A 13,279-nucleotide genomic window follows, 5' to 3' on the forward strand; every position below is an offset into this window, starting at 1 on the left:
GTTTTTATTTTTCCTTAGTGTTTTTCTGTATTTTTTACATTTCCTATAATAAAGGCTACTTTTATCATTTAAAATAGGTCATATATACTTATAAGTCTTCTGATCTCTTACTACACCATTTTTCTGAGGATACCATAATCACCACACGTTGTGGCATCTCTAATGGGCCTTTCACATGCGATAATTTAATCAAAACTAGACATTCGTCTGTTTATGTAGATCGCTATTTTCATCTTAAGTAACCCTGTAACCTAGGCTTGCGTAGTCTGACTCTGAGCCCAGGGTACAGGGGGTTGGGCTTCTGAAGCCGTGTGCCTGACAGCTGGACTGTAAACGAGCCACCCCTTTCCCGATCGCTGGGAGCCAAGGCCTGGGTGCATCAGGGTTATTTCAGGCTGGTCTCCTTTGCACTCTTTTCCTTCCAGTCTCTGCAGCTGTCTGGGAAACATGATGAGGGAAATTGCGGGGGCAGGGGAGGGCAGGGGGTACTAGGAAAGGTTCCTTGTCCCCAAACATGAGCCCCTGCACCACTCTCAAAGTCATAACTGCCATCATTCAACATGTACTCTCTTGTTTCTTAGGTCTTGCAGATATTTCTATTAAGACAGTTTCTTTCGTGAAAGTAGCTTTAGGACTTTCTCCCTGAAGCCTAATATGATGATGACTCTCACTTACTGAACGGCTATTATATGCCAAGCACTCTCCACATGTTACCTTAGTGTATGCTCACAGCAACTCTAAGAGGCAGACACTATTATCCCCATTTGACAGATTGGGACCCTGAAGGCTGGGACCCTGAAGGTTGGCAGGGTGAAGTAACTTGCCCAAGATCACAAAGGTAGGAAGTAGGACAGGGGAAATAAAACCCAAGGGTCTTAAGCTCTGAAGCCTGTGTGTTCTGAACCTTTCTTTCTCTAGTGAACTATAAATTACTGGCCAATTATAAAGAGGCCATAGTTTATACCATACTATAGATTTTTGTAGATTTGTTGTTTTGTTTGGGTTCTGAATCACTTAACTTGTGGTTTTCTATAAATTCAAACTGAAAATGATCTGAAATAATTTATTTTAATGAAATCCATACATACTAAATATCCTGTCCAATGGCTGTATCCTGGGTCCTTATGAAGACAGGATCACCTTATTTTTCCATCCATCCAGGAAGACTCTCTCCTTCCATCTTTCCTTAAGAATATGCCTATGTGTGCCCAGTTTTGTCAGTAACTGAAATTCTGAGCGTCATCTTCTGCCCTGGGTACTCCCTCCACTCTTCCATAAAAGCTAAAGACCAACTTGGAAACCTATTTATGAACTTACCAAAAGACTGATAGGTCTTGACTTTAGGGAAAGCAGGGTGGTTAAGCTCTAGATGAGACTTGAGATCAAAACCCAAATGGAAAATTGCCTCTTACAAATATCAACTTCTCTCCTAATTCTTGCCTGAACAGTGGAGAAGACCCCTCACATGGAAAGCCTGTCATATACACTTTCCCCTGAAAAGGCCAGACTGATAACTTCAAGCCGTATGTGTAATGAGAGGCAGGGTGTGTATGAGAAGCAACTTAAGCTGGTGGCTAAGGGTATGGGCTTGGGGCCAGATTGCCTTGGTCTAGTCCTGGCTGAGCAGCTTAGCTGTATGGTTCTGGGGCAATTCAACCTCGCTCAGTTTATTCATCTGTAAGACGGGGAAGATAATAATACCTCATGGGCCTATCTGAGGATTTAATGAGTTAATAGTTGTAAAGCAGAGCAGTGTTGGATACATGAATAGTGCTACCTAGTGTCAATTGTCATCCACATCCTCAACACAGGACTGTAACAAAACTAAGAGATCATAACATTAACAGGGCCTACTATGTGCCAGGTACTCTACCAGACCTTTTATAGAGATCGCCTGATTTGTCACCCTAGGATGTAAAGAATACGAATTCCATTTTATAGGGGAAGAAACTGGGGCTTACAAAGGCTAAATAACTGGCTCAAGGTCCCAGAGGAAGTGGTGGGATTAGGATTCATAGCCAGGGCTGCACTCTGCAACATGTACGAACCACATCGCCTCCCTCATAACAAGTTTTTAATAAAAGTCTGGTAATGATAATCAAGATTATGACAACCCAGACCTACTAGATATATCAACTTACAGTTTCTATCAAATGCTTAATTTTCAGGCAGCTGACATGGGAGAAAAGAAAAAACAGCAGCCAAAACCATTTTAAAAAGACAAGCTGTGAGGTCAGTTTCTATTAATAAATTTTTGCTAAGGAAATGATTTTATAAAATATAAAAGTCTCTTTCACAAGGCACAGGACATAGCTCTCAAGGCAACATCCACCTTTGGAAAGAGGCTTTAAAATGTCACAGCTGCGCATGAAGCCACATGCCTTCTACTTCACAGTCGATGTGGATACAAAAGGAAGATTCCGCAAAGCAGTTACTATGCAGCGACAAGGAAGCCTGCTTGGGCATTCCAATGATGTATTTATTGCAGTAACACCATGTCACTGGACAGTCTAGGAACAATATACTGCTCTGGGCACTTTGGGAGGGTTCCAAGTTATAATACCCAGGCAAGATTTTTATGGGATTTTGTAAACCTGAGGCAAACATCTCAGCACATAAGTTTCAAAGAAAATCTGTAGTATCTGTTGGACGGTGGATACATACATGGTCAGTCCAGCTTCCTCTATCCCTTCAATCCTTGGCTGAAACATAAAAGGTTTTAGCACACAATTCCTCAACAGCTGAGAGCCAGCTGAGAGTTGAAATTCAACGGGAGGCAAGTGCAGAAGCCCCAAGAGAGAGACCATAGCCTCAACCATTCTGCATCTTATTTCTAAAGAAATAAGGGGAGAAACTTCCTTCAGACCTCTCGGTAAAAGCTGTACTTTCTTGGGCAACTGGCTTGCTCTTTTGTATCTTTAGACAGTTTAACATAAATCCTGTAACTAACTGATAGCGTCCCTTTCTCCTTTGCCCGTTAGGAAGCTCAGCATTAAACACGTGACCCAACTGTGCTGACTGGGCACGCATTTCCAGGACAATGAACCCTCTGGATCTTTATTTTCCTTTTCCTTTCATGTAGTTGTTCAATACGTGTATCTTTATCCTATTGTAAGGGTGTATATGTTCCAAATGCTCTTTGGATTGAAGTCATAAATAAATGAATGAACCTATCGTTATTATTGCTGAGCATCAGAACAAGTTTGAGGGTCTGAAGAAACCTGTCTGGAGAAAAATGAGGAAGTCGAAGGTGGAATACCTCCGCGGATGTGCCTTCATGTCAATTATTTTTCATTCACCAGCTTCAAGAGCTGCTTTAATCTGAAAGAGCTTCTTGTAGCCAAAAAAAGATGAAGTATGAGCTAGTAAGAGGAAACGCTGGATTCTGAGCAGGAAACTCCAGGTGCTTGCACCCTCTCAGGGAGTAACACAACCAGATATGCATTCTGGGGAAGTTACTTGATCTCTGTGTATTTTCTCATCTGTAAAATGAGGATAACAGAACTTCCTCAGAAGGCTGCTGTGAGGATTAGAAGAGACGATCCTTGACTCCTTAGCACAGTGCTCAGTGCTGGCGGCTGTTCCTGCTAGCACAGGCTGGAACAGAGATGGCTGTGGGGAGGTGCAAGTATACCCCCTAGGCCAAGAGTCCCAACAGGCTAACAGCCCTATTAAGGGACGATACATGGTGGCGGGGAATGCTGCGTCAAAGCAGACGTCCTATCCTTTCTCATGTGTGTCCCAGGCAGGGGTGTAGGGTGGGAGAGGGTACGTATCTGTTTAAACAGGTTTGCTTTTAAGCTACAAGATGAGAGACTTGTTTGGCAGCCAGGATTCCTAAGGTTCCCTAGGCTTAGGTTCTACAAAAATAGTCTAAAAATGATGAGTAAAGGTCACAGAGCTGAGCATGGCAACACAGATATCAAAGGAGAGGCGAAGTTACGATGCCTTCCGCATGTCCATAGAACAAACATATTCTAAGCATCAACAATGTCCCAGCCACAGACATGAATAATTAGTGATTCCTGCCTTCAGGCAGGTTGGGGGAGGTGGCGAGACCCAGGAGCAGCTATTATCCAAAGAGCCCAATCAGTGCTCCCCTTCAGGCAGGGACCGGTAAGGTGCTGTGGAAACAGAGAAGAGGGAAGCACCGAACTTCCACTTCCCCAAGATGGAAACATCTGAGCAGAGTCTTGAAGGAGGACTCAGAGCCAGATGACCCAGGGGAAACAGTGCATTTCTACAGAGGGAATACCATGTCCAAAAGCAAGGAGGGACTGAAGAGCCCACACGGACTGAAGGAAATTCAGTGTGGACAAGGCCTAGGCTCGTGTTGGGGTGCGAGGGGAAGTGGGTCGGCAGGCTTGGCCCAGACTGTCGGTCAAGATTTGGATTCTCTGTTATAAGCAACAGATGCTACCAGAGCAGGGAAGTGACATAATCAGCTTTACACTGTGGTAAGATTCTTCCGGTGACACTGTGGGTAATGGGCTGGAGGAGACTGGTGGCAAGGAGGTCCATTCGAGGCAAACTGTGCCAAGCCTTGCCTGCTCTACGGCAGGGGCTGGCTGAATCCTGAGTTCCTCACTGAGCCAAAGCCACCCCTGACAAGCTGACGCTGTCAATATCAGAGCCCAGACCCAACATCAGCTATTCTAAAATATCTGCATTTAGTGTCAGTGCCATCACTTACAACTCTTCCTCTAGGGGAGACTATAATCATTTTCTGCTTGATCTTAATGTAAGCACTGAATTATATTCAAGTGATAGCCACTGTAGCTTATACCCCCTCTGAGGCTCAGATTGGATAATTTGGAATTTAAATAATAAAAAAGGAACAAGCTGACATGACAATAAGGTCACACTTTAGCCTCTTCTGAGCCAATACACAATTTGCTCTCAGTGAAACAGCCGAATATAATCAAATTAAATACAATTCCTATTACAAAAGAAGAAAGACCAAGGCTGTTCCAATAAACCAATTCTCCTGCCTAGTTAAACTGCAAAACCTTCAGGAAAGGTTTTGAAAGCATGACCCATCAGTTCTAATTTTTAAAACTTATCCTTTCAGTCAAGACTAGAAAAAGGCCCATTCCAACTTTTATCTTTACTACAAAGTGCTGTTATCTTGGCCTGATGTCAGGAGCTCTATCTCTCTTTCTGCTGACAAGCAGAGACGAGAAAGATAAGATTGGAAACGAATCTCACTTCTCTGAGTAAATAAATAATCAATACTCATCTAAATGTAAATGAGAAGGGAGCCCCCTCTGATAACAGCACTCTTATCAGAGAGCCAATTTTCTTCAGACATTTGGCCTCAACCAAATCACCATCATTCAGCCCCAGCCTAATGGCAAAAAATCGTAACTAAATTGAACCGATCACCAGAGATCAACTAAGTTCGGCCCTGGCCACTTCAGGTTCAAATGTTTGGGAATGCAATTTTGCCCCCATTAACTTTCAATAGCAATGAAGAACAGACTGGTCAAGGGGCCAGTCTGTGCAATAAACAAACCCCAGTAAGGGGGCCAGCCGGCGGATGAGGAGGAGTGGGCTTAAGTGTTTAAACAAGGCCATAACTATGGCAAACCCCTAAACTCTGCAGGGAAGGTCACTCCTGCGGGGTGGGTAGAGGGTACTCTTTCCTATTCTCACAGGCTTGGCTGAAACTGAGAAGACATTTAATATGCCTGATGATGATGGTTAAAGTTTATTAAAACAGATGTAAATAAAGGAAATAAAGAGATATTAAAAAGCTACAGTAGTTAAAAATAACCTAACGTTCAAATGATCAATTTCCTCCAAGTAATTTGTATCAGACTTACATCTGACCCAGCAGTGCCGCACTGACCTGATTTTACTGAAATAAGACGCCGTCTACAAGACAAATCACTTTAAAACCACTGCACTGGGGTTTCCATTTCTTTGCTGCAAGACTCAATTCACTGCTGATGAGAGTATTGGGGAAATTATGACCATTATTGATAGGACAGCAAAACCACTTTTACACAGTAGTCTTCAAGTTGACAGAAAGCTTGTACTGGACCATTAATGAAGGTGTCAGCTAGAATCAGAAATTAAAGACAAAGGCTGGAAAGGCCTAATTTTTAGAGCATGTTAAGGACACTGGACAACCAGAAAAAGCAGACCTTCATTCTCTGAAGAGTCACAGGCCCTAAACAAGGACCAGCTGAGAAGCAGGCTGCTCTGCCTGCAGTTAGGAAAGGAAATGCCTTTTTTTTTTTTCTTCTGCCTGACCGTGGAGTTCTTAGAGCATAGTTTCTCAACACTATCTGCTCCAGAATCTTTGTTAGCCAAAGGAGGCCATGGCTGTGTAAGACAGAACTACTTATGAGGAGTTTTAACCGGTTTTACCATCTCTGCTCCTGTTGAGTATCTAATCCTAGCAGGTGGACATGTGGCGGTTGGACAATGGTTTTGGAGTCAGAAAGACCTTGATTAAAATATTGGCTTTTTTGCAAGCCATGTGACGCTGGGCACATTAGCTGATCTAAACCTTTGTGGGGTAACTGAGTAACTGGAGTAAACACAGTGCCTACGACGTAATAAGCACTCAATAAATGTTGGTGGTTGTACTGCTTTGCAAATTTAATAAAATCATCAATTTGCCCTTTTTTTAAAATACAACAGTAAGTGACACTGAGGACTCCTGGCCCTTAACAAAGCACTTTACATGCATTAGCACTCTGAATCATAAAACTCTATGAGGGAGGCCCCATTATCATCCTCCTTTTACAGAGGAGAAAAAAAATGTGGAGTGGTTAAGTCATGTGCCCACAGTGTGTCCAGGACAAGAATCCAGGTGTGTGATTCCAGAGCCCGTGCTCTTAACCACACTACCACACTGTATTCCAGAAAGAGCGTACTAGAATCTTCTTGATTTGAGGGTTGAAAAAAAGAATTGTAAGGTTGAGATGATTTACTGGTTCAGAAAGGAGCAGAGCTGTTGGGTGGGAAACTAGGTGGGAAGACAGAGAGTAGTTGGGTCTTATGGGGGTCAAAACTGGAGGCTCCCCCAGCCCGCATAGCAGGCATCTATCCAACGAGCACTCAGAGTGAACACCAGCTGCTTGCCCTGAGTTTTTTGGGGTGGAGGGGACCTTTCTCTAAGTTAAATGATTTACAGAGTTACTGCCTCAATCCACAGTTCTGAAAGTATGATTTCTTTAGGGTTTAACTATACCCATTTCTAGTCTTGTTACAACTTTTTTATTGCGATAGAAAACATTTACTGGAAATATGTTACTGCTATTACCAGGTCATAAAATAAAAAGAAAAATAGTTTATGTATTGCCATCATTTCCAATCATCAATCAGAAAGTGCCAAGAGGAGGAAAGGAAAGGGCGTACAGCCGAGATTTCCTTCTTTGTGTAGGAGAAAATGCAGGAGCATCATAATTCTTTAGAACAAATTTCTTCTTGAACACCCAGCCTCACAGATGGGCTCCCGGGAGGGGTAGGGAGGCACACCTTTTGGCATCCCCCCTCCTCTCTGCAGCCCTGCCCGAATCCCTGTCAGAATCGAGGGCTCTTTCATTGCAACTTCCTTGGGGCCTTGCTTCTCCGGGTGTGTGGAGGATGCTGGATTAGAAGCATTTCTGCCTATTTGTCATTGTTTACACCCCCCACTCCTGCAAATCTTTGAAGATGAGGGTGAAGGGGCTTTTTAATAAAACCAACTCTATTCCCAAGAGCTCCAGCACAGCAACAGGCTCTCTGGTGGTGCTCAATAATCTTTGTTCAATAGAATGACTTCAACAAGGTGGCGTTTAAAATTGAACAACCTTGACTCTTGACCCAACAAAGGAATCTATCCTGAGGAGCATTACTCCCAAGTACACAATGATATATGTTCAAAGATGTTCACTGCAGCACTGTTGTAAAATCAAAAATTGCACACAGCCTAAATATTCTCCAGCAGGAAATGATTAAATAAATTACAGTATATCTGTACACTGGGATGTTATGTACCTGAGGAAAAAAATAAACTAAGTTAATAAGACACGGGAAGATTTCCATGATACATTATTAAATTAAAAAAGATAGAGAATGTACAGAGTATGCACCATATTAATAAAATAAAACTCTAGCTATTATGTAAGTGCATTTATATGTGTGTGCGAAGCGTTGTTGTTGAAAATACACACCCACACACAATCTGGAAAGATATCAGCCAGATTGTTCTCACAGTTACTCAGTTAACCAGAATCACCTTTGTGTGTAGGATGGGGTGGTAGCAAAGACAAAGGCTTTTGCTTTTTTACTTTATGGATTTCTATCTTGTTTGGATTTTTGACATGCATTGGTATCACTTCTGTCATTAAAAATCCAATTAAAAAAATGAGGTTAAATAATTTTAGAGGTGATTCCAGCTAGAATCGCTATGGACTCTGGCCTCTGGAGCCTCCTCTCATCATCTCTGGCTCCTCACAGATTATGGGGGCTCAGGGGCTACTGGAGAGACATGTAAGCAGCTGGGCGGCCAGGAACTAAAATGGCACAGAGCGTTTTCACGGGTCCCCATGGTCCAGGGTCAGGCCACAGGGGGGACCACAGAGCTATCTAGAGCTGCCCAAAGGAGCTGGGCAGGAAAGGTGAAAATCACTGGAATACCTGAGGCCAGGCTGTTCACAAAGAGAGGCCATGACTGCAGACCAAGGGTCAGACTGCCCATGTGCTTCTCTTATCACCACAGTCTAGACAACTATGCCTGCCCTGTCTGCCTCCTGGATTCTAGATGGGCTGTGGAAAGCAACGGGCGACTCCCTACTGTCTCCGTCTGGCCTATTCAGCCTCCTTCTGGGATTGTCCTGATGCCTCCACTCAGGCTTTGAGACAAGAGACGGTGTGATAGGGGTCTATCCCTGCACCTTGGGAGGACAGGAAGAAGGTGTGGACTTGATCCCTGCCCCAAACTCAGTAGTTTGAGTGTGCGTGTGTTCTAGGGAGTGCCCTGCAGCGCCCGCTGACCTCATTATCAGCCAGACTGCTTGGGTTCGAATTCCCAGTCCCACCACTTACTAGCTATGTGACCCTGGGCAAGTTACTTAAACTGTCTATGCCTTGCTTTCCCACCTGTAAAAGAGGAATAATAACAGTATCTCCCTCTTAGAGTTGTTCCAAGGACTCCATAGATCACAAGTCTGGGTTTCTGCTTCTGCTTTCCAGACTTCACTGGGCGGGGAGTGGGGTATGGTTCTTCAGCAGAGGCTGGAACCTCTAAAGGTCTGCCACACTGATGGCAGATGTGATCTCCTCTCAACTCCCACCTAATTACACAATCCAGAAATATCCCCCAAACCATGCAGTTTCAACCCCTGTGGTCTGCTCATCATAGTCCCTCTGTCTGAAGTCATCTTCCTGCTTCTTCATGTCTCTGGTGCTCGCTCCCTCCTACTCAACAAGTCCAAACTGCCTAAGTGCCACTGCCTCTGGACTGCTCTGTGCGAGTCAGCTAAACAGATGTCTGGCTGGACCTGGCTCTTGTGCTAACTGTATGCAAACCGAGGTTGGAGTGCACATTTCAGTATCTCTGCATTCCTGGGACAGTCACAGCAAAAGGTGGATTTCAGTGTATATTTCGGTGACTAAGTGGGAACACAGCTTGCTTGGCTACCACCTTGACTACCTACCTCCTCCTCCAAAGCAGACTGGGAGGTCCACCTCCAACTGACTCCATGTGTCCCCACTGCTTCGATAATCACAAGACAGCTCCATCTCTGGGTTGGGGTTGGTTGGGTTTCCTGGGGATGGACGGGGCTGGCGTGGATCGGTGCTGTTTTGGGCACTGGCTGGAGAATGGAAGACCACCACTGTCAGGGGCCAATCCTGCCTCCCCATCAGCTCAGTTCCCTCAGCCAGGCCTCTCTTCTCTCCCCACAGCAACCTGTCCCACTGAGCTTCCTGCCAGTGATCTCTGAACTACAACACACAGGCCTGGGAATCCACTCAACGTCAGAACAAGAAGAGGTAAGGCATGGACAAGCCAAAACTTGGAGAAGGCTGGAAGCCACTGGACAGGAGCCTCTTCCACACCACCCCAGGCAGAGAGAGTGCTGAAGGGGCAGAGGAATGCTCACAGTCCCTATCCTGTTCCTATCCAGCTGGCATGAGTGCACTTCCCTTTGGAGAAAGGAGGCCTGATATTACTTTTAAAAGAGAGGGGCGCCTGGGTGGCGCAGTCGGTTAAGCGACCGACTTCAGCCAGGTCACGATCTCGTGGTCCGTGAGTTCGAGCCCCGCGTCAGGCTCTGGGCTGATGGCTTGGAGCCTGGAGCCTGTTTCCGATTCTGTGTCTCCCTCTCTCTCTGTCCCTCCCCCGTTCATGCTCTGTCTCTCTCTGTCCCAAAAAATAAAATAAAAAAAAAGTTGAAAAAAAAAAAAAAAAAAAAGAGAAACATTTTTTTCCCTTCCTTTAAATCCAGATATCACTTGTTAGAGAGGATGGAAACCTTTAACACTGTCCCTTAGCATCCAATTTTTCCATCTAATCTGTTTCTCTTAACTTGAGTCACTGTGACATTACCAAATTTTACGTACAGTTATCTGCTACTCTGTAAAGAAATACAGATGGTTTTTGTGGAAATAAACAGTCATTTATTTTAAACAATTGTAAAATAGTTTATGGAAACCAGTGGGGTAATGCATTCAAATAAATGCCAAAACTGGTTGATGGGGAGCCAGGGTGCTAAATCACACTGCTGAGGAATTCAGCTGTGGGGAGCAGATAGTAAATCCAGAGTGACAGAATTTCCCGTGATGGCAAAGGTTTCTGACATCCAGTCCAGTACTCAAAAACCACAGCAGTTCAAACCCATTTTCCTTAACACAGCCTTGACAGCCAGCAAAATTAGTGAATTTAGTCACAAACACCTAAGGACAAAAACAACAGAAACAACCAGAAGGAGACTTTGTCTGTAACCTTTTCTGAGCTATATAAAAGTGGTGACTCCAGCCTAAGTCAATGGAGAGAGGGCTTAGGGCCAACTGTTTTCAATCATCAGACTTTGTTACGATCCAGTGGAATCTGAAGACTTCTATTCAAATCTGCTTATGGCAGAGACTGGCTTGGGTAAACCATGTCCTCTCTGAACCTCAGTCTCCTCCCCTGAAAATGGAGATAATAATTGTATATACTAGACAGGCTACTGAACAGATTCCAGGTACCAGGAATGACAGCATTTTATAAACAGCTGGGGGCCAGTGACCCTGGTGGAAGGGGTTCTAACCCTGGGCGGGACAAAAGGCTGCAGGGCCTCTTAGGGACATCCACCAACTCTCCAAGGAAGTACTGCTGACAATAAGTGACTCAGGCCTGTCTTTGCAGGAATGAAGAGAACTCCAAGCACCTATTTGATTCTAATTGTACAGGATAATCAACTACAAACTAATGAACCTTCTCTACTCAAACCAGCTCTTTTTCCTTGTAACTGGGTTTCCAATGATGACACCACAAGTCTCCAATGGATTATCTCAGTTGTTCATCAAACATTTATTGAACCTACCGTGTGCCAAGTCCCGGGCTATGCACTACAGATGCAGAGATCATGAAGGTTGATTCTGGCCTCTAAGGATTCAGAGTCGTGAATGAGGAGGCACTCGCAAGTCTGGAATACTTCTTACACAGCCTTCCTCCTTGTTGACGTGAAGTCAACTCCCAAGTTCCACAGACTCTACCCACTTAACGCATCTCCTCCGCACTGCTTATCGTCCAGCCCTCAGTAATGGTTTCCCAACTCATCTCCTGGCCTCCAGCTATCCATTCTTCCTCCAACTGTCAGAGGGGGATCTCTGGAGTCCAACTCTTAAGGCTATCACTTTTATGCTTAAAATCCTTTCACAACTTCCTTACCCTACTCTCCAGACCTTCTATTCATCCTAATTTCTTGCCCATCTATGTCCTCTATGAGCCAGCAGAACTGGTCTCCTTCCTGTTCAGTGCATAGTATCATGGCTCCCTTCATCCACACCGCCTGCTGGCAGTCTGTCAAACCACATCCCTTTTATGGTCATTCCCTAAGTCTTATCTGGCCTCCACAACTCTTTGCATATGCTTTTCTCTGACTGACTCCTATAACAACATCAGGGCCTGACAAGACTCCCAGAATGGCCCGCTTTCTTTTCCCACAATGGCCCGCTTTCTTTTCCCACAATAGGGAAAATTGCATCACCTAACATTCCTCTCGCTGCAGGCTCGGCTCTAAGGCAAGAGGATTTCTGCACTTTTAGGCCAACCCAAACAAGATTTCCTTTCTTGAAATCTGATCTTGACCTTAACGTCTCATTCAGGTAACTGCCCTTGCCCCCAGCCCAGTCCTGCCCAGAACCCTGCCCTGGGTCTAGTACCCTGCTAGGTCCTCAGTGTGCCTCTCAGGAAACTGGGCCTGTTCTTGATGTCGCCTACTGCCTGGATCTCTTTGTATACAAGCCACACATTTAATTTATCTGAATTCACCTGTACTTGTTTGGTAAAAAACGAGGAAAAAGAGAGAGTGAGGAATGACCAAGAGAACAATTTAAATAGTTTGGAGAATCCCACTTACCATGTCTTCCTGGTGATTCAATAAACCACAAGAAGGTGAATGGGAGGTGGGAGACTTAGTCATCGTTGCAACTACAGAGCTTGGTAAACGTCTGATGAATGACTTACTGAATTAATTGGGTGGATGCTGGTGTCTGTTGCGTAGCTCCTCTTATAGTGTGAGCATCTTTCTGTGCCAAGTTTGATTTTAGCAGTTAATGATATGTATTTTCAGTTTTCATTGGTTCTCATGCTAGAAAAACAAAAGCTCGCTGCATTGGAGTTAATGAGAAAACCTACAGTGTGCTGGCCTCTCACAGGCATTTTTAGAGGGATTTTTTTTCCAGAGGTAATCTTGACAATAGGAGTTTTGCTCACCTGTTGCCTTTGTGACCTGACCCTGCACAGGACACGGCTCTTTGTGATGCCGAGCATCATCTGTTTCCCTGGTCCTTGCTGCCACGACCTGCCGTTCCCCCTCATTCCTTGTGGTCCTCAGGGATCAACTGCCCATCTGCCCTGCTCCCTGCTTTGGGGGATCAGGCCCTTCAGATGTCATCTCCGCCTGCTAACTCGGCTCCCCTCTGCCTGCCCATCTTCCTTCTAACCACCACTGTCCCAGTTAGCACTGCCATTTCAGGACTCAGTAAGCACTTTTCTTATTGCCAGTACCCCGTCTGGCCCCATAATAGCCATTTGGGCTCTTGCTTACTTTCCACTGGACTGGTAGGACCTTAA

General features: G+C 44.7%; 1 protein-coding gene across 6 annotated transcripts in view; it reads right to left on the reverse strand.

Moving 5' to 3' along the window:
- The window catches only part of MAPKAP1 (MAPK associated protein 1), a 243,021-nt gene that overhangs the window by 65,466 nt on the left and 164,276 nt on the right, over positions 1–13,279 (reverse strand). For 4 of the 6 annotated variants that reach the window (XM_019421134.2, XM_019421132.2, XM_019421131.2 and 1 more), the window contains one exon: positions 9,654–9,812. The exons of the other annotated variants lie outside the window; for them this stretch is intronic. In XM_019421134.2, the coding sequence (XP_019276679.1) occupies positions 9,654–9,812 (159 nt within the window). The remainder of the gene's footprint in view (positions 1–9,653; positions 9,813–13,279) is intronic. 6 annotated transcript variants of the gene reach the window in all.

Source organism: Panthera pardus, unplaced genomic scaffold (assembly GCF_024362965.1).
Source record: "Panthera pardus isolate Hobbes unplaced genomic scaffold, ASM2436296v1 HiC_scaffold_20, whole genome shotgun sequence".
Lineage (NCBI taxonomy): Eukaryota > Metazoa > Chordata > Mammalia > Carnivora > Felidae > Panthera > Panthera pardus.